The following is a 26,984-nucleotide window of genomic DNA, read 5'->3' as shown; positions in this document are numbered from 1 at the left end:
TACAATTTTCGACAATTAAAAATATTTCTGAAGAAGCGCCCCAAAGCAGACAATGTAAATGCGCCCTTCCATTTGTGGCTTAATTTACTGGCAAAGTGAATTAAATTTTGTACACGCCTCCTTTTACCCCACATCATCACATCACGCATACACACAGGCAAACACAAACACAAACATCAATAACAACAAATTTAAAGTTAAATCTGGCCGACAGCTGTTACATGAGATGAAATGAGAAGCAAAATTCAGCCAAGGCTAAATTTTCACTTGGGTCGCAGCATATTTTGTTGTATTTTTGTTTTTGTGCATTTGCAAGTTATTGAACCTGTAAAAAGTTTTTAATTAAAATTCAAATGAGACAAATTAAACTCGGTTTTTGTGTTGCCACCTAAACAAATGGAAATACACGTACAGTGTTAGTGTTGGTGTTAGTGTTTAGTACAGTGGGTGTGGCAGAGGCTGGAACAGCAGAGATTCGCATAAAGTGCGTACGGAACGTGCGTTAAATTTTAATTGATTTTTCCCAACAAATGTAGAGGAGTTTCACACACACACACCCACACACACAACCATTGTTACATATATGTACATGTGGGTGTGCATGTATATATGTACCTGCTTATGCGATGCCAAATGTGGAGTACAGCAGCAGCAGCAGCATCCGATACACACACACACACACACACACACACAGATATACATACGCTTCATGGAGTGCGTTAAAACGAAATGGCAGACAGTCAGGCGTGCGAATAAACGAACACATACAAACGCACACACACACACACACACACACATTGAGCGAAATGAACGACGAAGCGAGACGAACGAGACACGAGACACGAGACTCGGACTCGAACTCGAACTCGGAATTGTCGCTCGGGTTGTGTACATGAATGAGCAGGTTTGTGGTGTGAGGCAGGCGGGTGGGGTAAAGTGGGAGGGAGGGATGCTGGTGAAAGGACGATTCAAGGAGCCAACGAAAAACATTTTATAACGTTCTCGTTGTTGTTGTTGTTGTTGTTCGTAGGCTGTTTATTGCTTGCTTGTTGTTTTTGTTGTTCTCGTTGATGATGTTTTTGTGTTGTGTGCTGTGTATCTGTATCTGTATCTGTGTCTGTATCTGTATCTGTATCTGTATTTGTATCTATAACTGTGTGCTGTTTTATGTAGCATAGCATTTATCGATTTATTTTGACTTCTACAAACAAACGTATTATTTAATATAAAAACAACGATAACAGGAGCATGCCAAACACACAAAAATGGGAATGGGCTAAAAAACAAATGGTAAGGAGGTGCGGGTAGAATCGAAAGGGAGTGGAAAAACTTTAGGGCGCTTTTGGGTTCAGCAGCCACAACTTTTGCGCATAATGCGCCAATTTTAACAACGACCTAAAGTCAAATTGACTAAAACGCATTGAAAACTTAAGTAATTTCCCCAGTTATTTTGTTTTTAGGCTCTTTTTTTTTTGTTGTTAAGCTTCTAAACAAAATATCGCTTGAAGCGAGCACTTTTCCTCCCATTTTCTTTCGTCTTCACTTCGTGTCCAGCTTGTTATTGCAGCTGTCTTCATGACGTTGAAGTTTGTTTTTGGCCGAGTACAAAGATGTGTTATATATTGAAATAACGAGGAAAATGCAGTGAAGTTGAAACGTGGCAAGCGAAGGTATTAAAAGAAAATTCATAAACTGCTTAATGAAGCAAAGCAATTACATAAGCGCAAAGAAATACAGCAAATGCGAATTGTAACCGATAAAAGCATCCACAATTGTGGCAATTTATTTTTGGTAAAACTGAGTGAAAAACAAACGGAAAGTTTTACGTTATAAGTAAATAAATGTGTACAGCAAATTTGTTATATATATTTCCCAACTTCTATTTCTGCAGGTAGCTGTTAAATACTTATAATCCAAAAAAGCGTGTCAAGCCGTCCTCTTTACAAACAAAATATCATAAAATATGTAACTAAAATTTAAACAAATACTTTTTCAACAATAATTGTTTAAATGCTCATATACCTTAATAAATAACTTAATATACATAATGTACACTAAATACGAGTACAATAACTAAATAAGAGGCAATACTTGCCTCTCGCTAAACGAGTGAGAACCAAGATGATGGTAGCCCAATCTTTGGCCCACCTTTTGCGCGCGCGTGTGAAATAAAAAGAAAATACAAAACAAAAAAAAAAAAAAAAATAAAGAAAAGAAAATAATTAAAAAAAAAGAATAAAGAAAATCATATGAATAACCACAGACACACTGAGCAAAGCAAAGCAGAAAAAACAAAAATATAAATAAAAATAAAAAAAGAAATTAGTGAAAAGTATTAAAACGAATTATAATAACATCAGCAGCAATAAAAACAACAACAACAACAACTACAACTACAACAACAACAACAACGGCAACAACAAAAGCATAAGCATAAGTGAGAGCAGCCAGAGCCGTGGAAAATCAACTCAATGTCAAAGTGGACGCCGGATATAGAAATGCTCATCATATAGTTATTGTATACATACAACCTCATATATGTATGTATGTACATTCATGTGTGTATATAGCGTATAAAAAGCAATAGCCGTGGATTAGAGAACCATCGCTGCCACTTGCCGTTTACCGTTTGCTGTTGCTAACGACAATCAACATCTAGGAAATTCATCATACGCACTGTGGGACACGACACAAGCAAATGCATTACCTGATTGAAAGGTAAGCGCAACAAATTAATGCAAGCGCAGCGTTATCGTTTCTTAAGTTCTTTGCTTATGATTTTTGAAAGACACGTTTTCAGTTTCCTTCAATACTAACAAGTGAAAATGATTGTTAATGTAAATCAAGTGTAATTAACAAGTACGTCGCCTATTGTGCTCGGATGTCTTGTTGTTTCGGCATTGTTCTTGATAAGCTGGCGTCTGTGTGAGTGATATACTTAATACAATTATTATGTATATGGCTGATATTAACAATAAAAAACTTTAATGATGTGCTGACAAAGACAACACACACATAATCACATCACCTCACTCACTAACTCATAAATGTGATGGCTATCATAAAAAATATATAAAATCTATAATATCGTGGCTGAGCATGCTGACAGAAATATATTTATATCAACATTTTCGAATTGCATTTTGATTAATTATTGTGCAGCATAATCCGTATTTAAAAATTAATTAATGGCTGTAAAAAATGTTAAAGCAACATTAGACCTACGTATTAATTCAAATTTCGTATTATATACACAAATTATTTCACTTTAAATGCATTATTTATTTATTTTTTCTGCCAAGTGCAATTTCTGTGATACTTTAAATTTCTGTTATGATGACAATATTTTATTAAAGGCATACAAATAATATTACTGTAACTACATAAATAAATGTCTAAATTTGCAGTCACCTTACATTTAAACTGTCAAATCCTAGATTAATGTATACAATAATCAGCTCGGAGCCTTGAATTTGGTCTTTCATTTGACGCCAAGAAGCATCGAGTCATTTTTATGAATCTGTCAGATTTATGACTAAAGCAAAATAATAGACAGTTGACGTCACTGAAAAGATGGAATTTCTAAATGAATATTTATTTTATTTTTACGTGTTGAGGTTTTTTTTTTGGCCGTATTACGTATGCGGTAACACTTTTATTTGCCGCCCAAAACACACGTTGCCAAAAAGATTGTTTGTGTGAGAAAAATAAAGCATTATATGATACGTCCATGCTATATGACTTATAGAGCGTGCTGTTCTGATCTATTGCTGATAAAGTGAAAGTCAAGTTATGTTAGAAATGCAATTATTCATGACTGGCGTAAAGAAAACAAGCAACAACAACAAAAACACAACAACATGGACAACAACACAAATCTCTGTGGAACAAGTAAACACTGAGAATGGCATTGGAAATATTTCAAATCGTATCCATTAGATTTTTTTTATTTTGGCTTCTGGCTTTTTGTCTCCGCGTCTGGCAACTCGACGGGATAGCGAGACCCGTCGCTTGTCTGTCAGCGTTAGCTGCTTGATGAACTATTAATTTCTCCTCGCTGCCCCACAAATTTATTTCGAGCAAATGCGGCACGTGTGGCGGCAACATCTCATCTCAAATATGGCAGCTTAGGGTACAATCGTAAAAATTTTAAAATGCTATAAAATACGGTGGCCCAGTGACAAATTGTTGCGGTTTACAGCTACTAAAAATGGTAGAAACCGATCGAATTCTTTTTACCCTAAGATGTAGTATCTGTTTTAAAATAAAAAAAATAAATAAATAAATAACTTTGAAAACAAGAAAAAAAAGATGTAGTATTTATTTTAGTTTCTTAAACTAATTAAGCATATATATATTAATAATAATAATATTAGTAAGAGGTAAAACTCGGAAAGCTCGTTGTGTGAGCTTACCACATTATAGGAAAGAATAACAATTTAGAGTTTTAGTGTTACAGTCTATTATAAACATATTATACTCTAATACAATTTAAAAAATTCAGTTTAGTTCTTATTATGCTTAAAACTATTTATGTATGTAAGTATTTTAACTAATTTATTTATTACTTCATCCATTTTGTAATAGTTTTGCTTCCATTTATGCACATGATGTGGATTTAATTTATTTAAATTTTTATTTTCTCTAATATATAATTTTTTGCATTTGATGATTTTAATAATTTAAAAAATTATATAAAAACGAAGATAGTTTTAATTTTATTTTTTTCTAAGTTTAGTACAATTTCGAAGTGAAACAATTAAAAAAAATTAATAAAGCAATAAATAAAATTGTACTATATTTAGTTTACATTTTACACATCACAGAGAAACTACAAAGCGTTTATAAGGAACACTAAAGAGAATTGTGTAATAAACATAACAGTCCTATATAATTATGTATTTAATTGTGGAAAATTTCTAATTTGTACATAAATTCTCGAAATACTCGGCTAACAATAGAAATTTACTTTTTAGAGGATAGTGTATGTGTCAGCGAATTGCAATGCTGTCGTTTTGGGGGTAATTAAAATTCAAATAGACTTTGGTTTGTGTCTTGATGTCCCTGCAGCATTCTTAGCCCATAGTCTGACCGAATTGTAGGCTTGCCATAGGCACTGGCAATAATACATAATTGGTAGGCGTCTGGCGGGCCGGCAGCTTGTACAGACAACGACAGGTGGTCGGTGATCGACTGCAGTGGCAGAGAGAGAGAGAGAGAGAGGGAGAGAGAGAGAGAGAGAGAGAGAGAGAGAGAGAGAGAGAGGGAGAGATCAGTGTAGAGCTGATCAGTTGCTCTTTCTCTTGCCCGCTTGCTTCTTGGCTGTTGATGGCGAGGAGCGGAGCATGTCCATTAGCTGATTTAATGAAATCGTAAATCAAATGAACGGATTGCTAAAAATATACGCGCGCGTATTTTATGTTTTTTGAAGTGGAACTTATGCCACAGCAACGAGTACAGCAACAAAAATCACAGCAATAGCAACAGCCGCCAAACAATAGATGAAACGTGGATGATTGTGCCAAAACAATCTCAGACTGCCGACTGCAAGCACATGTGCCTGTATATCTCAGTATCGGTGTATCTATCATACACTAAAAAAAAAAAGAGACCAACTTCTAAAATCAAAAACATTCATCTTAAATATTTTGTTCTTAAAATAAGAACATTTTAAGACCATATTATTAATACTAAGAATATTAATCTAAAAAATTAAAGTTCTTAATGCAAGAGTAAAAATCTTAAATTATAAATATGTACTATTTCATATAATACAAATGGTGGCCTCGTGGCCTGGTTCGAGAAACCATTCCACTCGCAAGAAATTTAAAGTAACATTTATAATATTACCAAGACAGAATAAAATGCTTAAAAGTCAAAATTAAAAAAAAAAAAATTATAAATATAAAATCATATTTAATTTTTTATTTTTTGATTGGTCTTATTGGAAATGTTCTTAAAGCCAAGATTTAATTCTTAATTTAAGAATTTCGTGTTCTCGACGCATCTTTTAGACCAAAATTCTTAATTTTGAGACCAAAATCTTGATTTTAGAACATTTTTTTATCAGTGTAAATTATCTATATGTATATCTATGCCTTCTTCTAATGATGAGCACATGTAATGTTTTGTATTGCAAAACTTGGCGTTTCATTTCGACATTTCTTGCAGTGAATAATGCATACTTCTGCATGATATTTTTGGTCGATTTTGGTCTGCACGAGTACTTGTACTTCCCTTTTCATGTATTTTTTTGTTGTTGCTATTTGCTATTTGCTGTTTTCTTTTGCATTTCAACTTTTGGTTTTCGGTTTTGGCAAGAGTGCCGCCATTGTCGCTGTTGTCTGTGACTTACAAGGCGTATCTTGGCCAAGATTTTGCTTTGGCTGGCCGGCGTTACAATTTTTCACTGGGCGTCTCTGTCTGGCATGATCATGAGCATCGGGTGCATCGTTATGCATCTTTATTTAATTAAAATGTGTTTTACATGCTCCATTGTGACTATGCGACTATGTGGCTATGTGACTATGCCGAAGGCGTCTCCTCTCGACGGTTTGTGATTTATGTTTGTCGTTACGCCTTCAGTCACCATCATTCCCATCATTCTCATCATACTCGTCATCCTCATCATCATCCTCCTCATTATCATCATCGGCATCCGTGTCAACCCTGATCAGCTTTGTTTCGGCATGCAAAACACGTCCCAAGTAGCAGATTCTATTTGCAATAGACGAACAAGTTTTACCTTCACCATCTCTCATTATTATTTATTGTTTGCATTAGTCAAGTTTTCTATAGTGTTTGCTATTGTTGTGACTAATTTTTTTTTGTATTTTATTTATTTGGCGAGCGTTTCAAATTTGATTTGACTTTATTGCCAACAGGTTTTGTTCTGTCTCTTGCCTTCGAAATGCCAAAATAAAATTAATTTTCACTTACTGTGCCAGAAACTTATCCTTTATATATTTAGAAAAACATGTGTATCCGCAAGATACAATACAATAGCTCGTTGCACTTTGCTTGTCCGCGCGCTAACATTCCTCATGCCTCATGCCTCGTGCCTCGTGCAACGCCCAGCATAAAACTTGGTGAATTTATTCTTCGCCATACTACACATATTTTTAATTTTTGACGCTTTTTTGGATGTCAACAATAGGATTTTGGGAAATTAACTGAAAGTTTTGTACTTAAATCTAAAGACTTATTTAGAAGTCATAAAGTTGACACGTTGTAATACTTAAATTAAAATACAACTATATTTATTTTTGCGATTTAATTATAAATTTGCTAAGTAATAATGGTAGTAATAATAATAACTTGACAGCTTAAATTTTTGAGTGCATTTATAAGTTTATAGCTTTCAATTAAGCACAATAATTGTTAACAACGTCCTTAGCGAGAGCTTGCTCATAATAAATAATTAAATTTTAATTAGAAATTCTAATGTCCAAGTGACCCTATTAATTATTCGCAAGTTACTACGCTTCTAGATATTCATTTAATATGCAAAAACTATTCACATTTACTTAATTAAACCTCTGTTAAAGTGGGCAAAGAAAGAGATGAATGCCAAAGATATCTTAAATCCTGAGTGCAGGGTATATCACAGTCGAGTGGCATCAAAGCCCCCGCCTATTAGCAAACTCTCTGCTGACTATTAACCCAATTCTCCGGTAGCTCAAAGGCAACTGCAACTTTCGAAAGCCACTTAAGTATTATATGCTATAAAAGCAATTTATAATGGAAAAGCCAGTCCATTTTTTATGTGTGGGATGGGAAAGAACTGTAAAAAGGGAGGCGAGACCCTAGTTAGTCAAAGCGTTTTGTTAATTATTCATATATAAGTTTGAAATGCACTGTTTAATCACAGGTGGTCTTTTATATATTTACTTCTAGTCACACCACCTACACGTGTGGCAATTAGCACCCGTTGCGCGTGCAGCTGTTTTATAGACCCTAAAGCAGAAATTGAAGTGCGTATTATTGAATAATCGAGGTCGGATATTGTCCATTTGGGAAATTAAATTGCCAGCTCATGCTCCGCAAATAAACAAGAGCAAATCGAACGGCGAAAAATTATTGACGCAGCTTGCCGATATTACGAGTTTGCTGAGCAGTCTATTAGGCTCGATTGGCGCTTGTTTGTTTAGATTCGATACACGCGAAAGATTTTAATTGGATTTTGATATGAGAGACGTCTGCCGACAACCGACCGACCGCCGGTTTCCATATATTCTTGGTATTTTACACGGCTGCAAAATGTATTTTTAGCTTGTGGTCTAACATTGAAAATATACGTTCTCGTATATGCATAAATATACTCGAACTTATATATTTACGCTTGCCATCTAATTTTGTCCATAGTTTGTGCTATGAAACACACAAAGACACAGTTAGGCGACAGTTCGCAGCTGTTCGCTTGATCAACGGGGCGTATACGCATTGCCTTTGATTAGATGAACTTATAAACACGGCAATGTTTTAATTAACTTTTACCGCGAATCAATAGATCAAACACCCAATTGTCTATTTGAAATTATTTGCTAAACTATATGAAAACAGGAAATACATTAACATTTTCCATGCCACAGAAGTTTTTAATTATTTAGTTCTCATTGATTACAATAGAATATCTTAAGATTTTATAGTTAGGACAAAAGTGTTAGCCAAACTTGGAAAAATTTGCATAAGCCTCACTTTATTATTATTAAATCAGTTGCTAAAATAAGTTTGAGTTCAATTCTCAACATCAGAAAAATTCTGCAAATTTTAGGATGTTGTTTTGAACAAACAGCTTTTATGTTCAGATATAGTATGTATATAAAGTATTCAAAAGGCGTTGAGGTTATCATGGAATGCTTGTGGTACCGTTGATTTCTTTGTTTTGCATGCATTTGTTGTTGTCTTCTTTGTTGTTGTGGTTGTTGTTGTTGATTTTAGTGCTCCTGCTGTTTCTGTTATATCGCCCCACGGCTCTCTTTATTGCTGTGTTTTAGTGGGCGCCTTGCCAAAGCATTTTCTGAAACAAATTGTCGTCGCGCTCGACAACATTCCGCGTGTTTACGCCTTACTACCGTCCTGACATCAACGACGACCACAACTACGACGGCGACGACCCAGTGTGACACACTGTGCCAGTGTACCACTGTGCAGTGTACATACATACGAGTCTCTTACTTGTACGTTTGTATATACATTTAATTAAAAAGCAACGACCGCATGAACAGATATTCAGATACTTTGGCTTGGCCCTCACATTTGACGCTCAGATATCACCGCTACTTTGAAAAATTAGCATGTGTCTCTAAAGCAAGAGTATCTGATGGATTTTGTATCTGTTTGCCTATCAGATTATGAGTGCAGCCAGTTGTTCTGCTGTATCTTTAAAAGTGTCAATGTTTCCGATGTGAAAATAAGATAGTGAACGTTATGAATTGAGCCAAAGTTATATCCCGAAAAATGATCAATAAACTAGCTATTATAAACCGCAACAGACCCTGTTATTCTAATATGGAATCATAACAGTCAGCTTAATTTAACTTGGCCCAACTATTTTTTTTAAATGTTTATTTATTTTTTCAAAAGCTAAAACTTTTGCAAATTTTTGACAACTTGCATAAAAAAATTTTTCTCCTTAGAAATATGACGTTTCCAATATCGTATATTTAGAAAATTATTAATTTAAAATTTTCGAATAGAGGAAAAATACTTTTTTTTAATTATAAAATATTTAAAATGTTTTATCATATTAATATTGACTCCAAATACTTGACACAACCCTTTTATAAATTTTTAATTAAGGTTACAGGGTATAAATCTTATGTGTACTATTTCAATCATTGGATCTACGTATTTTTGTGTATCTCTGTAACTTATTTTGCATGTTCGTCAAAACTTTTTGTTAAATTAATATAAAAATAAAACTGTAGAGGCTTGCAATTAAATAACTTAAGCTAAAATACACAAGCATATATGTGTGTTTAAGATGCGAGACATACACGTATTGTGTACGAAAATAAATAATGAGAGACATAGCCAACTGAGAAATTACAAAACTAAATCAAAAAGCAGACACCACGACGTTGTCGGCGTTGACGACGGAGATAACAACGACATCGAAACTGTCGGGTGAATGCTTAGAATAAAAATTCTGTAAAAAATACTTTCGTTTTCAGAGGCGTCATAAAGAAATGTTCGCCATTTTCAATGTCACACGATATAGTTAGTGCTAATTTCCACTAACATCAAATGCTCAGCCATGCCAAATGCCACAGAATTCTCAACAACATGTTAGCCATTCAGTCACTCAATCAGCCAGTCAATCAGTCAATCAATCAGTCAGTCAGTCAGTCAATCATGCAATCAGTCTGTCATCAAAGTGATCTGAGAATACTCAATCCCGTATCCAAATCCCAATATTTACCTGTTAAACAATCTCAATCTCTCTCATACTTTTTGATTGTAACTCGATTTAACTCGATTTTCACACACTTTAACCGCTTGACATCGACGTCGTTTCTCCATGTGAATGTCTTTATTTCCCTTTCTTTTGTGATCTATATACATATCTAATATGTTTTGTCTTTCTTTAATGCGCACATTTTTATGCATCAAATTTGGTTTTGTTTTCTTTATTTAATTTCTATATTATTATGTTTTTTTTTTTATTTTTAATTTTATTTTGAATGTCGCCGAACGGAAACGAGAAGCAACAAGAAAGAAGAAAGAAAAACGGAATCGAATATGTTCTATCATACAAAACCTTTTTGCAGATTTTTGATTTTGTATCCCCATCATCACCACCACCACCACTACAACAACAACAACAACAACTACAACAACTACAACAACAATAACAAGAACAAGCACCAACAAGAACAAGAACAACAAGAATATCAACTGCGTCAAGTGCGACGATGGCTGCCATAAATACGGTAAGTACGCGAATAACGAACAACGCCAACAACAACAACAACAACAATGCCTGCAAATGTCTATGTGTGTGCAATCATTCATAAGGCATAATAATTTATATATACACTAAAACATATATATGGCTGGCAATTCAACTCAAATAGCATTTATTTATATAATCAAATTGGTCATCATTGGGTATGAGCAATATTAAGCATACGCCACGATATCCCAAAGTCATATAGTATATTCGAATATAGTACATAATGCACACTGCATAAATAATCAACAAAACGGATATAAATTGAATAAAAGCTAATCAAATATTTAATATCTAATATTACGCATACGCAGTGTTAAACATTGAGCACTGTGCGTCCAAATACAGACATAATTCAACAGTTGAATGGAAAAAAAAGATATTTAAAAAAACATTTCCCAATTTGTATAAACATAAAGGCATTGACTTGGTTGATGTATCGCTTATGCTTATTGATGACGAGGAAGCCTTTGCCTTGGCATGGATTGCTCTAGGGGGCGGGGCGCCGGAACATGTGTTTTAGCTCATTTTACTAATAAGCAAAAGCCGATGACAAATTGCCACCGTTACGTATTCAATTTGATGTTGACACGAACTAAACAATTATATGAAGATCTCTCAACGAGTTTTATGAAAATTTATACCTACCAAATTGTACATCTGGCAGAAGAAGAAGGCTGCCCGAATAGACCCAAGTATCTTATGAATAGAATGACCACACATTCTGCAGATTTCACAAATTGTGATTTCCGCAATACTTTTATGCCCTGGGTCAATTGAAAATAGGGAAAAAGTGTACAGTCTTGTTCTGATATATGACGAAGAGTGCAAGTTTACATTAATTTAATTTAATTCAATAAATCTAAAAACAAAATTGTTCCATATCTTTAAAGCATGACAGATAGAAACAGTTTTTGAAAATATATACATTAAGTATATGCTTATCATGTGTACTGATGATTTCATTGTGAATATATTCAATAAACAAATTCACATATTTTATGAGAATACCTTGTATGGTGTCTCAGAGGGTATCTAGAAGTTGAGCAAACGCAATTAAAGTGTTAAAGAGTAGAATAGCTTCTTTAATTTTTAACGCCACAGCCTCAGAGGCTTCTAACTTTTTTTTTTTTTTTTGGAGTGACATTGACATTTGATTGACACATGAATCACGCTGTAAAAATACACACGCAATCACCTTCCTCACTCCCATATGAACTCAGGTAAAAATTGCGAAGGCCCGCCTTATGTAGTAACAGGATGTGCCGTCATGTCTGGTGGTGGTCTTGTGTGGTGTTGCCTTCCCCTGCTGTGCTGTGACAGCTGACATGTTAGCCAAGATTTGTATCAGCCTGCTTTTTGCGCATAAGCCTTAGTCTTGCGCAACAACAATAAATAATTATTTAATTTACCGTAAGAATAATTTACGATACCTGGCATTAAAGACGAAATTATCGAAAAAGCCTTTGGGTTTTTGTTTACGTGTACATTACCAGTATGTTTCCATGAGATTTATGCTCACTACGCCACATTTTTACGAGCGTAAACATCTAGTAATATGTTAGTCGGGGGTGCATGACATGAAGATACTCAGTTCTAGAAAGATTACATAAGCTGCAAGTATACGTTTGATAAGGTCAGATTCTTTTTTATATATAAAAAATCAACCTCAAAAAGTTATAAGTATTCGTATAGTTATAGTATAAACTAAACCTCACTTTTTTTTTTAATTGATACTACATTTCATGACTTTTATTTCAAATTTATAAGAAAAACAGACGGACAGTTGTTTCAAATTTTGATACTGATCAGGAATATATGTATATATAGTACTTTTGTCTTTTAGTGCTGTAAAACACATTTATTTGTGAAATAACTTTGAAATTTGTACATGAAAAATATTAAAGAATGGGCAATAATATTGTTTTTATGAAGGTAAATGTGACTACAGGGTATGCAACTCACTTACTTTACATATTCCTGCAAGTCTTGCATGCTAGTTTATTTGTTTACAAATATTTGGTAAAAGAAGGCTTTCAAAACATATCGAGATTTTGCACGTAAATGGAATATCAATTAAAAGAATTCATTGGGCCCATATATATTTCATTTCGACTTAAAATAAACTAAGCAATAACATAATACAAAACACAGGTGCTTTCATTATAAGACCCGGCTGACGGTCTGTTCGTCAGATAGGTCGATAGTCCATTAGCCAGGCACTTGGTCACTTGGCCACTTGTGGCTGTTGGTCCATTAGCAATGGCCAGATCTGGACGGCTTTTCATTTACTGTGCTGTGCTGTGCTGTTTATCTTGCACACAAACAGAACAATAAAATTTTTTGTTTATTTATGCAACAGACGAAATTTTATGCGGCCAAAGAAAGCATTTAATTTATGCGAATGTCTTCGTTTTAGTTTTCATTGTGGCAAACGTCGCAGGCACTTCTGGATATTCCGAGTCTTTGTTTTTTGCCTTTCGTTTATTTACTCATGTTTTGCGGCTACGCTAACGGGCAATTGCAGGCCACATTAAATGGGCATTTGTTGCGGTTTATAAAGCTTTAATAGCCCCATTTCCCATTACTCCTATACTCGATATACCCAAATATATGGCATAATAAACCTAAACTAGCCCAGTGCGAGTCATCGTTTTATTACATTTAAATGAATATGCATATATGCAGACGGTGTCAACATATCAAAAGGCTGCCTAAAAATACCTCATTGTTCTATATAGACAGACACAATAAATACTATGTGAATTGAGTGCCAAAATTCATGTGAGTGTAGGACTTGTAATCATGGTTGCCACTTGAATAAATTTGTTTTCTATAATTAAATACATTTTAATAAGGTGTACTAATTTATAAAAAAAAATATAAAATTTAAAGACATTGTATTATTTTTTCAGTAGAAAAATGTATCTGGCGATAGTTGTGTTGGTACAATCGCAGAAAGATGTGGCAACGCTGCTTGTAATACGCTGAGGACGTTGCCAATTGTTGTTAAGACGCTTGGCGTATGCTTGACTTCCGCGCTTACTCAAAGCAAATGGCTCAGAGTGAAATGCATTTAAATTCAATTAATTATGCGTCGCGTCTTCCATTAGGACGACGAGGCGACAGTTGCCGAGTATTATCAATAATCTAGAAATAATCCAAGTTGACAGCAGCGCAGTCGTTGGCAGTCTTGCTTTTTGGCAGCCATTTAGAAAGTACATGACAACAATATTGTCTTTGTTCCAACACCAATGGCTCTTCTAAAACTTATGCTCTATACATACATTCATTCATATATATATATATATATATAAATTGTAGTCGTATTAGTAATATTTGTGTAGTCATAATTAAGCAGCTTTTAGCCATTGCCCCTCTGTGTTTGCACCGCCCTCAGGTACCCAAAAGCATACACCTGCCATTGACGAGTCTCAGCACGCCGCGCGTGTTGATGTGCAGCGCCTCCGTTGGCAGTGAAGGATCCGTGACACTGCAATTGAGAGATGCCAATGCCTTGGAGACAACAACAACAACACCAGCAGCAGCGACAACAAAGACAACAGCAACAGCAGCAACTACAACAATAGCAACATCTTCGTCATCATCATCATCATCGAGCAATCCAACAAATGGCGTCACTCTGCTTGAGACCTCATCATCAGCGTCAGCATTAGAGAATGCATTGACCATTGGCTATCCGGATCCGGATATGTTAGCAGATGTTTTGGGCACCATTCAGACAGCCTGTAAGTCGCTATTGAACACTGCAACTGGCGAAAAACCATTTACCAAATCTCGTTTTTTTTTATATTAAAATCAGTTTTGCCAAAATGGTGTTATCTTAGTCGTCCCTTCATTGATTGAAACGATTTTTATTTTATGCAACTTTTAACTAATGCAATTATCATAAGTTGAACCAATTTTAAACATTCATAACTTTTTCAAAACCGAACCCATTTTTAAACGGAGTGTTATTTTGATCATGGTTTCAACTCTTTATTTATTCTGCATTCAAATTTTATAAAAGTCGCTAAAAAAAATTTTGTTCCTATAGATTTAGATTTGGATTTTAATGCTAAGGGTCCCCCCTTTTACATTTTGAAAATTTTAAAACTTCATTTATCACGTTTAATCAACTCCTTATATTGTAATTAGTATAAAAAAAAAACGATTTAAATTGAATTTTGAGACGTTTCAATTTTTTTTTAAACATGCCAATTTGGACATATATTTTGACTTTTACAGTTAGGTTGGACCAACTTCAAACATTCATAACTTGTCAAAACTGATCTGATTTTTACACGGAATGCTATTTTGATCATTCATTCTCCATTAAAATTTATGACCTCTTGTGATTATTTAAAATTCCAAAGTTGTAATCTTAGTTGCTTTCTGTAATTAACACTATTCATATATATTTTTAACAGCTCTCAAAAACAAACACAGCAGCAGCAGCAACAGCAACAGCAGCAGTAAAAGAAGTAGCAACAACAACAGTAGAAATAACAGCAGCAACAGCAACAGTGCACCAACAATTCTAAATACAAGTGCTGGCATTCATTTGAATAATCCGAACAAGATAACGATAACGCGTCGAAGTTCGACGAACAAGATCAGTGTACAGACGGTGAGCACGTCGACAAACACAACCATTAGCAGTATTAGCGGCAACAAGACCAACTACATTAAGAACTGTCTAATACGCAGCAGCAGCTGCAGCAACACTGCCACCAATGTCACGACGCTGGCACAGATTATGAGCAACAGCAGCACCAGCAGCGCTGCCAGTTTACTCAGTCAGCATAACAATAATAGCAATTGCAGCAACAGCAGTAACTTTAGCAACGCCTCCTCCGTTGGCAGCAGTATTAGCATTGGCAGCAGCACCAACTGCAGCAACAGTAGCAGCAACAGCAGCACCAACAGCAACAGTAACAGCAACAGCAACAGCAACAGCAACGACAGCAACAGCAGCAGTGGTCACAGTTTAAGTTTCAAGAGCAACGGTCGAAATGTTCCTGGCGTAGTCACAACAGCAGCATCCACAAACACCACAGCAACTGGCATTGGCATCGTCACCGTCGACACTGCGCCCAGAAAGAGTCGCCCCAAGCTATCGTCCCCAACACGCCACGGACCGCAGCAGTGTCAGGTGAGCACTCGATTGCAATATGCAACTTAATCCATGATTTATTGCCTCCATTTGTCCATTTCTATATTTATAAACAGACATTAGGGTCCTTCATGGGACATTGCCAGAGTTTCTGAAAATAGAACTCTATTTGTTAAATATAACAAACTAAAAAAATATAATTGGTAGATAGAAATAGTATAGATTCCAAAAAAAAAGAAGATTTAACCTTGTTGTCTGGATTGCCCAATATTATAAATAAAATAAGATACAAATTACTCTTAAATTGTATTCCTTTTAAAATACCTCAAAATAAAAAACAAAATTCAAGACTCTTACATATTCAAAAAAATATTTATATTTATTATTTTGTGATTTTTCAAATTTAAAATCCAGATAAAAATAATATCTTCAATTTAAGGCTATTATGGGCTTATAGAGTATTTTTTTGGGTGCTAGAATTGCATCAGATTTCGAATACTATAAAAAGTAGCCACATTTGAGTGTCGCGTCCGTGTGCATGTCCAACATGTTGTATATATATTTATATATGCATGTCGAGCAGCGTAATTAGCGTACATTTATGTTGTATTACGTATACGCAACGTGGCTCATTAAAATTTCCAAATCGACAGTTGTGGCATTTGGCTTTGGATGTTTTGCGCTTTGCGTTGTCCGTTGTGCACGGCAATCGAGGTCCAAATGCGATGCTAATTACATTTCACTTGCTTTCTTGATGTACTTTTTATAGATTTGTAGCAAGATCTTTGGAAATGCCTCGGCGCTGGCCAAGCACAAACTGACGCACAGCGACGAACGGAAATATATTTGTGCGCTCTGCTCGAAGGCATTCAAGCGGCAAGATCACTTGTAAGTTAATGATGCGTTGCAGTAATCCACAGCGTCACTGTACCACTGAACCACTGCACCACTGAACCACTGATTCACTGATCCACTTATGTATCCTCCATAGAAACGGACACATGATGACGCATCGCAACAAGAAGCCTTACGAGTGTAAGGCCGATGGCTGTGGCAAGTCGTATTGTGATGCACGCTCCCTGCGCCGCCACTCGGAGAATCACCATGGAGGCGTGGCCACGCCCACCAATAGCTCATTGTCGCCCGCAGCCAATACAAGTTGCGGCAACAGCAGCAGCAGTGTCAGCAACGGCAGCAACATTGGTGCTGGTGTTGGTGTCGCCACCAATTCGTTGAGTCTGTCGCCGGCAACGGCTAGCGGGGATGCCAGCTCACCGGATGGGGCAACCTGCATACGCACCTACATCTCCACAGGCAGCTCTGTGGTGGATGCGGCCACAGGAATCGCGCTGTCCGAGGAGCAAATCAAGGCCATGAACTTGCCAATCAAGACGGGAGTCACACTGCTGTCGCCAACGACATCGACATCCTCGAATGCCTCATCCACAGCATCGTCCACGTCGTGCTCCTCCTCATCCGTTGGCAGCAACAGTGGCAACAACAACAACCACATTGGCAACACTCTTATGTCCAGTTCACCGACTATAACACTCAGCGATGGGGCCATGCTGGAGGGCGAGGGCTTGACACGGGAGCAGCTCGATCTCATCAGCAAGATCATGCAGCAGACGAAACAAACGAGCGCCCAGGTCACAGTCTCCTCTCCCACCAGCGTCAGCTCCTACAAGATCAACACGGAGACTGCCCCGGTGCAAAGCCGGCCACGCACTTGGAACATGCAATTGGTGAGGAAGGTAGAGATGCTCTTCTTTAATGCTCTTAGCTCATATCTGATCCCTTTGTTGTTCTCAGCTGAATAATGCACAGAATGTGACCGTTACCGTCGAGGATGGCACCGAACTGGTTGCCTCCGCCACCAGCTCACCCGACGACGTCAAGGAGGATGAGCTGAGTCAACAAATTGTGGCTGCCATCAATCCCCACCTGCTCAACATTGTGAAGATCGACAAGCCAGTTGAGTGCAATCTTTGTCACCGTAAGTTCAAAAATATACCCGCCCTCAATGGGCATATGCGTCTCCATGGTGGCTACTTCAAGAAGGATCCAGAAACCAAGCGCAACGAGAAGAAGGATGCAAGTGGACCGCCCTTGCAGACAGCCAGCATCGGTGTCCGTGCCCTCATCGAGGAGAAGATCATTAGCAAACGCAAGGACATCAATAAGGTAATAATCAGGAATTATTTAATTCTCTTATTCCCATTTATATATTACAGTTAGCATAGTAAATATTCCAAAACACTATTAAATATTAAAATATTTTAATATTACTACACTACTTTTGTATTTTTAATAATATGTTTTGTCCAGCAAATAATAACCGAAATACATTTTTTGCCTTCTAAAGTTTCTAAACATTACCGATTTTTAAGCGGCATATTATTTTTATCATGGTTTGGCCTCTATATTTAATCTGTATTCAAATTTTGTTCATTAAGAAAAGTTTTTTATATTTTCGACTATCGAAGCCATGGTTCTATGTTGATGGTAAGGGTCCCCCCTTTGAATTTTTGAAAATTCAAAATTTTAAATCTAAAGTTTTCACTTTTAAACAACTCCTTATATCGTTATTAGTATAAAAAGACACTTTAAAGTTGATTCTGAGACCTTTCATTTTCTTGTAAAAAATCATGTGAAATTGAACAAAAATTTGGACTTGTAAAGTGGCTAAATCCGCAGACTGACCAACTTCCAACTATCATAAGTTGATCAAAACTGAACCGATTTTCAAGCGGAATGTCATTTTGAACATGATTTGGCATTTTAATTCATTCTGCATTTAAATTTGACTAAATTATTAAAAAAAAATATTTTCCTCTAGATTCTACTAGAAATTGATTTCGATGCTAAGGGTCCCCCCTTTGAAATTTTGAAAATTCAAAATTTTAAATCTTAAGTTTTCACTTTTAATCAACTCCTGATATCGATATAATTAGTATAAAACAACACTTAAAATTTGATTCTGAATCTTTTCATTTTTTTGTAAAAAATCATGGAAAATCAGACAGAAATTTTGACTTGTAAAGTTGCTAGGTCAAGGGTCTGACCAACTTGAAACATTCATAACTTTGCCAATACTAAACCGATTTTCAATCGGAATGCCATTATGATCATAGTTTGGTCTCTTAATTTATTTTGCATTTATAATTATGCAAAGAGTTTCTCCTTGAGTTTTCTGAAAATTTCAGATTGTAAATCTCTAGATTTAACTTTTGGTTCTCTGTTTAGAATCCTAAAACCTGCCTGAATTCCGATGGTTAATTAAACATAAGTAAAACGGTTTATTGTTACATTTAAATTTAAGTTTAAAAATTAAAGAATATTATTTTAATAAAAGGGTATAAATCAAATAATGTTTGTTGCATTTTGCAGGGCGCGTTTGTAGTGCCTGCACCACCCGGCAGCTCAGTGAACAGCGGGGGTGCTGGCGGTGGTGGTGGTGTCGGCAATGGGGTCAGCAACCTGCGACGCTCCATCAGCGATTTGGAGAGTTTCCTCAATCCGAAGAGCAGTTTGAGCCAGGCACTAGCCACCAGCTGCAGCACGAGCACCACCACAGCGGTGTTGCCGGCGGCCACCACCATCAAGAGCAGCAATGGTCTGAGCATTCAGCAGATTGGGCTGCCCCAGAGCATTGAGATCTTCAGCGGTGGCCAGAGACAGCCAAAGACTTTGAGCCTGGGCAGTGGTGCCAACACGATAACCATAACCACCAACAATGTGCCTACCACAACCACCATGAGCGCTCTAACGGCACTAAAGGGTGGCAGCGGCAGCGGCAGCGGCAGCGTCGTCGGCAGCGGCAGCGGCAGTGGCAGCGTCGTCTCGAACCACGCGGATCCCAAGGACTCCACGTTGATTGAGCTGTTGAAACGTGGCACACGGATTGCCGTGACCTCCAAGAAGACGCAGTTGCAGGCACAAACAAGTACAAACCTGCTGCTCAGCAATATGTCCGGCACGGAACTGACCACCATTGGTGGCAGTCTGCATACGGGTCGACAGATCATCACCAACAACAATCGCACTGTCATCATACCCTCGGATGTGCATGTCGTCTCCACCAAGAGCAAGTTGATCTCCAGCAGCAGCAGCAGCAACAGCAGCAACAACAACAGCAGCAGCAACAACAACAGCAGCATCTCCTTGCCGGATGGCACTCCCCTCTCCCTGACCATCGCTCCAAGTCAAGAGAGCCTCGGCGTCATTGGGGAAACCAGTGGCATGACGAACGGAGGAGGTGGTGTCTATACGGTGACCTATACCAGCGATGCGGATGCATCGGATCTCTTTGACGATGCCGAGGTGTACAATGTCTCCGATACGGAGATGCTGCTGCAAACTGTGGACACCATGGAGCTGCTGAACGATGACGAGGACGAGGCACACAAAAGTGAACATTCCGATGACTTTGCCCTGCTCGGCTCCGAGACCGGCGGAGATCACACGCAGCTGATTAAATTGGAGCCAGATGCAGGGCAGTGCAACAGCAGCAACAACAACAACAACAACCACAACAGCAATATTAATCAGACGACGCCATTGCCCACCTTCCAGCAATTCCATTCCAAGGAGCTCATCATGCAGAACAGCTCACAGATCCAGGCGATTGCCAATATGCGCGGAGGCAGCAGTCTGGGTGTGCTTGCCTCGCCCCTGCACTCACCCCTCGCCTATCCGACGCCGCCGTCCAGTCACGAGAACGTGGCGCAATCCTCACCCTTCATCGAGGATGCCGCCGCCCAGTTTGTGGACGCGAATCACACGTTCTTTGGCGACAAGACGGACTTCTCCCACGTCTACTTCAAGACAGACGATAGCGATTCCCTGCAGCAGCAGCTCAGCGACAATGACAATGAGAAGATACTCAAATTGAAGTCCGTGCTGGAGGAGAGCAGCTTTGATCCGTCCATCAAGGTGGAGGATCTGCTCAATAGCAACGAGGATGATGCCGAGTGTGATCTGCGTGAATTTGCCGAGACAAATCTGTCGTTTCTCGACGAGGATCAGGAGTTTCTCAACGATTCGCGCAACGCCACATCGCCGCTCTCCGAGTCCTTCTTCACCAGCGGCATCGGCTCCGCCGAGGATGTCAAGCAGGTGCTGCGCGAGGTGCTGCCCGATGAGAACATGCAGCTGCAGCTGAGCAGCGAGCAGCAGGGCGAGAATATCATAGATCTCTACTATCTGCCGGGACTGGGACTGCAGTCCCAAATGATGCCCAACTCGGATGATCCACTGTTGTCGTCGTCGCCACGGGAATTTGGCCAGCAGCGTCAGTTGCTGCATGCAACAACAACGTCGGCAGTTCAGGTCATGGAGCCGACAGTGCTGTACGAGCAGCAATCAACGCAGCAGCAGCAGCAGCAACAACAACAGCAGCAACAACAGCAGCAACAGCAGCAACAGTTGCTGCCACAAACCGAGCTACCGCAACAGCAGCAACAACAACAGACAGAGTTCATGCTGCCCAACTACACTCCGGTGTCGTGTCAGACACAATATCTGGACACCAATCAGCAGGCGATGACGTTGCAGCCACTGAACAGCCTGTTGCAGCCATTGCTTTATGCCACCGGCAACAACAACGGCAACAACGGCAACAACAACGTCGGCAACTCGAGTGAGAAACACGAGTTCACCACACTGCTCAGCACTCATGTCGGGGGGCATGCCACAGTGCTTGATGCCAGTCTGCTGTTTGCCTGCAGCGACAGTGGCAACAAGCAACAAGTGATTGCCACCGCGTTGCCAGCAGCAGCAGCAGCAGCAGTGCCACCGCCAGTGGCAAGTGTCTCCAATCTACAGCCATTGTCGAACCAAACGAATTCCATACTGAAGCGTCGTTTGCGCTCGAATGGAGCGCAGGATGTGCACAAGTTCTCCAAATTCCATACACTCTCGCCGCATCGCTCCAAGCTGCGTAAACCTTCCCGCACTCATTATACGCCAGCTCCCATCCTGAATCCGGATCGCAAGGGCACCGGACTCTATTGCAATGTGCGCAAGCAACTCGGCCAGGGCATCTTCGATGTCTTCGACGATGACTTTGGCGATCCTGTGGGTCTGGTCGACTTCTCCGACGAGTCCAAGGTGAATCTGGGCTCGACTTATCAGGCTCAGATACCCGCCTGCAAGCCGTCGGATGAGTACAACAAGGAGACACCAATGGGCGCCGATCTGATGTGGGATCCCAGCGTGCAGCTTGACGAGAAGATCCTCATGCGCTACATAGATCTCAGCAAATCATCTGCCGTCCCCATGGGCAGCCATTCGGAGGAAGTCGCTCTCCAAACCCTTCTCGACGCCAAGGGCAACTCGGCAGCTGCTGTCTTAACCCTGCTCCAAACCCAGTCCAGCGCATTCCAGATGAAGTGGACTGCCTACGAGCTGGAGCAGTTTCTGCGAGGTCTGGAGAAGCACGGCAAGAACTTTGGCAAAATCGCAAGCGAGGTAATTTTTTTTAATTATATTATTATTAACATATATCAATTAAAATCAAACATGAAGTATAAAAGTTTCCCTAAAAATTAACAACACATTTGATAGAGGAGAGACCCTGTAATTATTTATTCTGTATATTATTCTGCCATACAGTGCTTTACTTTTCTTCCAATAATAATTCCAATAATTTCCGAATTGATTATCTGATGCTGAAAAAAGTTTGAGGAAACATCAAGATCAAAGTAATTTATATATGCTCCAAAAAATTTAAGGCACTGGTTTTATTATTGCTCATTTAATTCGTTTTGTTGATCTTGGAAATAATAGGGCCGCATAAAATATTTAAATCTATTTTCTAAATGATTTCTGTGAAATCTTTAATTATTTACTCGTAGATTTATCGATTTATCGCTAAAGATCAAGACTTAATTGACATGTAGCCCAAATATGTAAAAAATTTTGAATTTAAATTTAAATTGGTTATAAAAAGGTTTCCCTTCGCAGACTCCTCTCAAATCATTCGCGTTTTACAATAAAATTTAGCAATAAAAAAGAATTTTTAAATAATTACCAATACACAAGCATACTCATATTTATATATATTTCAGCTGCTTACAAAGACATCGGGTGAGTGCGTTCAAATGTATTATTTTTGGAAGAAGCTCTGTGTGGACTACAAGGTGTCTCATCTGAAAATGGAGCCAGTTACGCCCAGCACTCCGACGGTGGAGCAGAAGCCCTACGTCTGTGAGATTGCCGACTGCTCGGCGGTAAGTTTGCTGAATGACATTTACAATTTAACTGAATTCGCTTTGGTTAGCAACCCTTTAACTTGACTAACAACTCCTTACACTTGGCTTTGAAACTGGCTCACTTGGTTTACTTTTCTTTACCTTTAACGCTGTTTATTCCCGTGGTCCAAACTGCAGAGCTTCAGTTCGAAAGCGGCATTGCATGGCCATGTTCGCATACACGCTTATGGCAGAAATGCCAGCAACAACAACAACAGCAACAACAACAACAACAATCAGCATGCCACGGCAGTTAGTGCCAACAACAACAACAACAACAACAACCATAGTTCCAGCCACAGCAACAACGCATGCGCGACCCCGACTAGCAGCATTAATGCAATAACAACAACAACAACAACAACAAACTTAACGAACACCACCGTGAACAACAATAGTAACAACAACAACCACAACAACAATTCCATGCTAGCTGCAGGCTCAACCTTAAACTCAACACTGTTGCTGACAGCAGCAGCAGCAGCAGCAACATCGACAGCAACCAAAGACAACAGCAGCAACACGAGCAACATCAACAGCAACACGAACACGAACAACAACGGCAATGGCAATGGCAATGGCAACAACTCAAATGTTGCCAAGGATACTGAATTTCCCTGCAAGGTGTGCGGCAAGTAAGATTCCCCCAAGATAATTTATCCAAACAACAACAATTGCCACCTCATGACAAAATTCGAATTCCGCAAGCATATTAAGTGATTTGAGATTTGAGTGCCCGTATTGAGTTGAGACCGTAAAGCACGTTATATCGTAACCGTATCTTTCGTATCCAGACATATCTGTAATCGAAACCCAGTTCACCATTCTTTAAATAGATTTTTTAATTTGCCCTTTATTCTTTTTTATTATAATCAATCAAAAATTCAGCTTATGATTACAATGAAAGTTAAGACGTTTTGATTTGCCACATTTAAAGTTTTGAGTATGATAAAAATAATAATTACACACTTAAAAAACTTCTTATATGAGTAAAATTCTATGTACTTTTTCTGAGTTAATTTAATAAATTATTTTCAGTTGCGGCTCAAATTATTTTAGACATTATGATTATAATTTCCTTTAGTTTTAGTATTGAGTATAATTTTAGTATTTAGAAATATCGTTTTGGTTATAATTAAATTAATTTCTATACTTAACGATTACAGTCTTGGAAGAGTCTTTCTATATTTACTTATATTTCTCTGAATTAGCTTAATGGCTTGATTTTGTAGTGTCTTTGACTTTATTTCAATTTGAACTTAAGCTTTTCATCCCCCATTTAGTAAGAGTTGAAATTAAATGATATTAATTGTTGTTATTGTTGTTGTATTGTATTTACTGTTCCATGATGCCAAAATGCAATCCAAAATCAAATTATATTCAATAACAATATGCGTGCCTACTTAAATCATCAATCCAAAATCAAATAAATGATTCCAATAAATTGCAATTTTAAAGCGAAGAGTCACAAGTCGCATATAGACGTTACTGAAATCCGCTTCTCGCATTCTCTTTCGCCGGAGAGCGAATAAAATCGCCAGGCGTCCGCCGGCAAAACGCTCGGTAAGTACACAATTATATGGTTTATAATTTTCCATTGTTTTTCCATTTGTGTTTCTTACGTTTAATTTCTTTTTGTCTTTCTCTCAATTACTTCGTTCTCTGATTTTAAATATTATTGTATTTGATTTAAGAAAAAATGCAGCGCTAAATGCCATTTGCATTAAATCCATTGTAAATAATTATTATTAATTAATGCCCAACATCACCGTTTCTGGGAACTTCATACATCGATTTTAATTAATTTTCTCAATGTGAAATTCCTTCCTACGACGGCGCTTGCTTTATGCGTGATCCTGAGCATTTCAAATTGGAAATAAATATACAAATTATACAGATACAAATGCATATAAGATATATTCGCTCCGAGATCACAACTGAAGAATCACCGTAATTGTAACTATTTTAATATAACATTCAAGCGCACATAACTCTTAACTCTTTTGTTCAATTATTAAAATAACAACTATGATTATTATTAATATTTTCCATTTTATGTTTCAATACTATAAAGCAAAACTCTTTACTCTCCATAGTAAATAATAACAACAAAGCAATTTATCTCCACACAAGGCTAAGTAACAAAAAAAAAAGGGATAAAAACAAAAAAAGATACTAATAAAATGAAATGCTTTTGTAATTTGCATGTACATATATCTCCTCTCTATCTTCTCTCTCACTCTCACTGCCAAATCTGTCTTTGCATGTACATGACCTAATATGCATTAATTAATCTGTGTGCTCTAAATATTATTAATTTCTCTCGTATCTATATGTCTAAATTATATGTGTATTTAGTATGCATTTAAATTAATTATCTTCTATTATAACTTGCAGTCTCTAATATGTGGCACTTGCTACTGTTCTTTGTATTCGCCAGGGTCTTCAATAAGGTTAAGAGCCGCAGTGCCCACATGAAAACTCACCGAGTACAGGAGTCGGAACAATCCTCTAATTCCAAACAACAATCGTCCTCCAATGGAAATCTGTCTGTAACTGTTGCTCTTGCTGCTTCAGCGGCATCCTCAGCAGTATCGGCCATGGCCTCAACATCCTCATAGACATGGATCAGCCGGGCCAACAACACATCGATTGACAATCGCGTTACCACTTTTAGGATTACACGTAAATCTTAGTCTTCAGTTCAGAAATGAAAACCGAAATGTATGATGAAATGAATATGATGAAATCCAGAGTTGAATGTGTATAGTCTATAAGTGAATTATTTATGTAATTTTGATGTATTTAGCAGTTAATAGCATTTTTCTCATACATACTTTTCACATGTTTCTCTACACACACACACACTATCCCAAACTATCTATCTACCTATGAGATATATTTAACTATCAATCCAACCCTAGCAACTTGAACTTTAACTTGAACTTTAACATTAACTGTAGTAACAAAAAAAAGGGTCATAACCATATATACATACATTGAAACAAGTTCAAATTGAATTGTTAATAACTATTGTAGGCAAGTGCAATATTTGTGTTAAATATATAGGTACATATGTACTGGTACCTACCGTATTTTTATAGTAGGCCTTTTCTCTCGACTCTCGACTCGACGAATGTAGTTTTTAACTCGAATCTAAACTGACATCGATATTATCTATTAGCGCGTATGTACTGTTAACTACATGTTTTTCTACTCACACATCTCACAGATACTTTACTACTACTAGTGCAATACATGTTTAGAATATAAGAAAGATCAGATCAGAGAAAAATATACCTATTGAGTATAGAGATTTAATGTACATATGCGAAATGCGATATGCGGAATGCAAAATGCAAAATGCGATATATGATTGTTGTTTTAGCTATTAAGTTGCAATTCAGCAATTTCAAGACAGTTGAAATTTAACTTTTATTGGACTTACACATCTAAAACTATTGTAATACCAAATATTGCTAATCGTTAAGCAAATAAAAATTCTAGTGAAATCAAGTGATATTGAGTGAGATCAAAAACGATTTTAGCTAAAAACTTATAAAAAAAAAAAACAAAAACATAAAACCAAAAACCAAAAACCCAAAAAACTAAATCCAAAGTGAAACTGAAATTGAAAAATTTTAACTTTTAATGCCAAGTT

At 37.5% G+C, this 26,984-nt stretch overlaps 1 protein-coding gene across 1 annotated transcript; it reads left to right on the top strand.

Annotated features, from left to right (window-relative positions):
• Positions 1-1,111: 1,111 nt before the first annotated feature.
• Positions 1,112-25,850, top strand: LOC117790760 (serine-rich adhesin for platelets). Its single transcript, XM_034630313.1, has 10 exons — positions 1,112-2,718; positions 10,710-10,934; positions 14,355-14,703; positions 15,385-16,109; positions 16,840-16,958; positions 17,062-17,815; positions 17,883-18,254; positions 19,461-22,541; positions 23,141-23,302; positions 25,764-25,850. Exons 2-10 carry the CDS (start codon positions 10,917-10,919, stop codon positions 25,773-25,775), a joined length of 5,592 nt encoding a protein of 1,863 aa, XP_034486204.1. The 5' UTR covers positions 1,112-2,718; positions 10,710-10,916; the 3' UTR covers positions 25,776-25,850.
• The last annotated feature ends 1,134 nt before the right edge of the window (positions 25,851-26,984 follow it).

Source organism: Drosophila innubila (genome assembly GCF_004354385.1).
Source record: "Drosophila innubila isolate TH190305 chromosome 3R unlocalized genomic scaffold, UK_Dinn_1.0 2_E_3R, whole genome shotgun sequence".
In the NCBI taxonomy this organism is placed as follows: Eukaryota; Metazoa; Arthropoda; class Insecta; order Diptera; family Drosophilidae; genus Drosophila; species Drosophila innubila.
Note: the sequence above shows the minus strand (reverse complement) of the source record. Positions and strands in the feature narration are given on the sequence as shown.

Bases quoted from the DNA above. Each gene is read 5' to 3' on its own strand.
- LOC117790760 (XM_034630313.1), top strand. The intron at 16,110-16,839 runs GTGAGCACTCGA...TACTTTTTATAG, and splicing joins ACGGACCGCAGCAGTGTCAG to ATTTGTAGCAAGATCTTTGG. The intron at 22,542-23,140 runs GTAATTTTTTTT...TATATATTTCAG, and splicing joins TTGGCAAAATCGCAAGCGAG to CTGCTTACAAAGACATCGGG.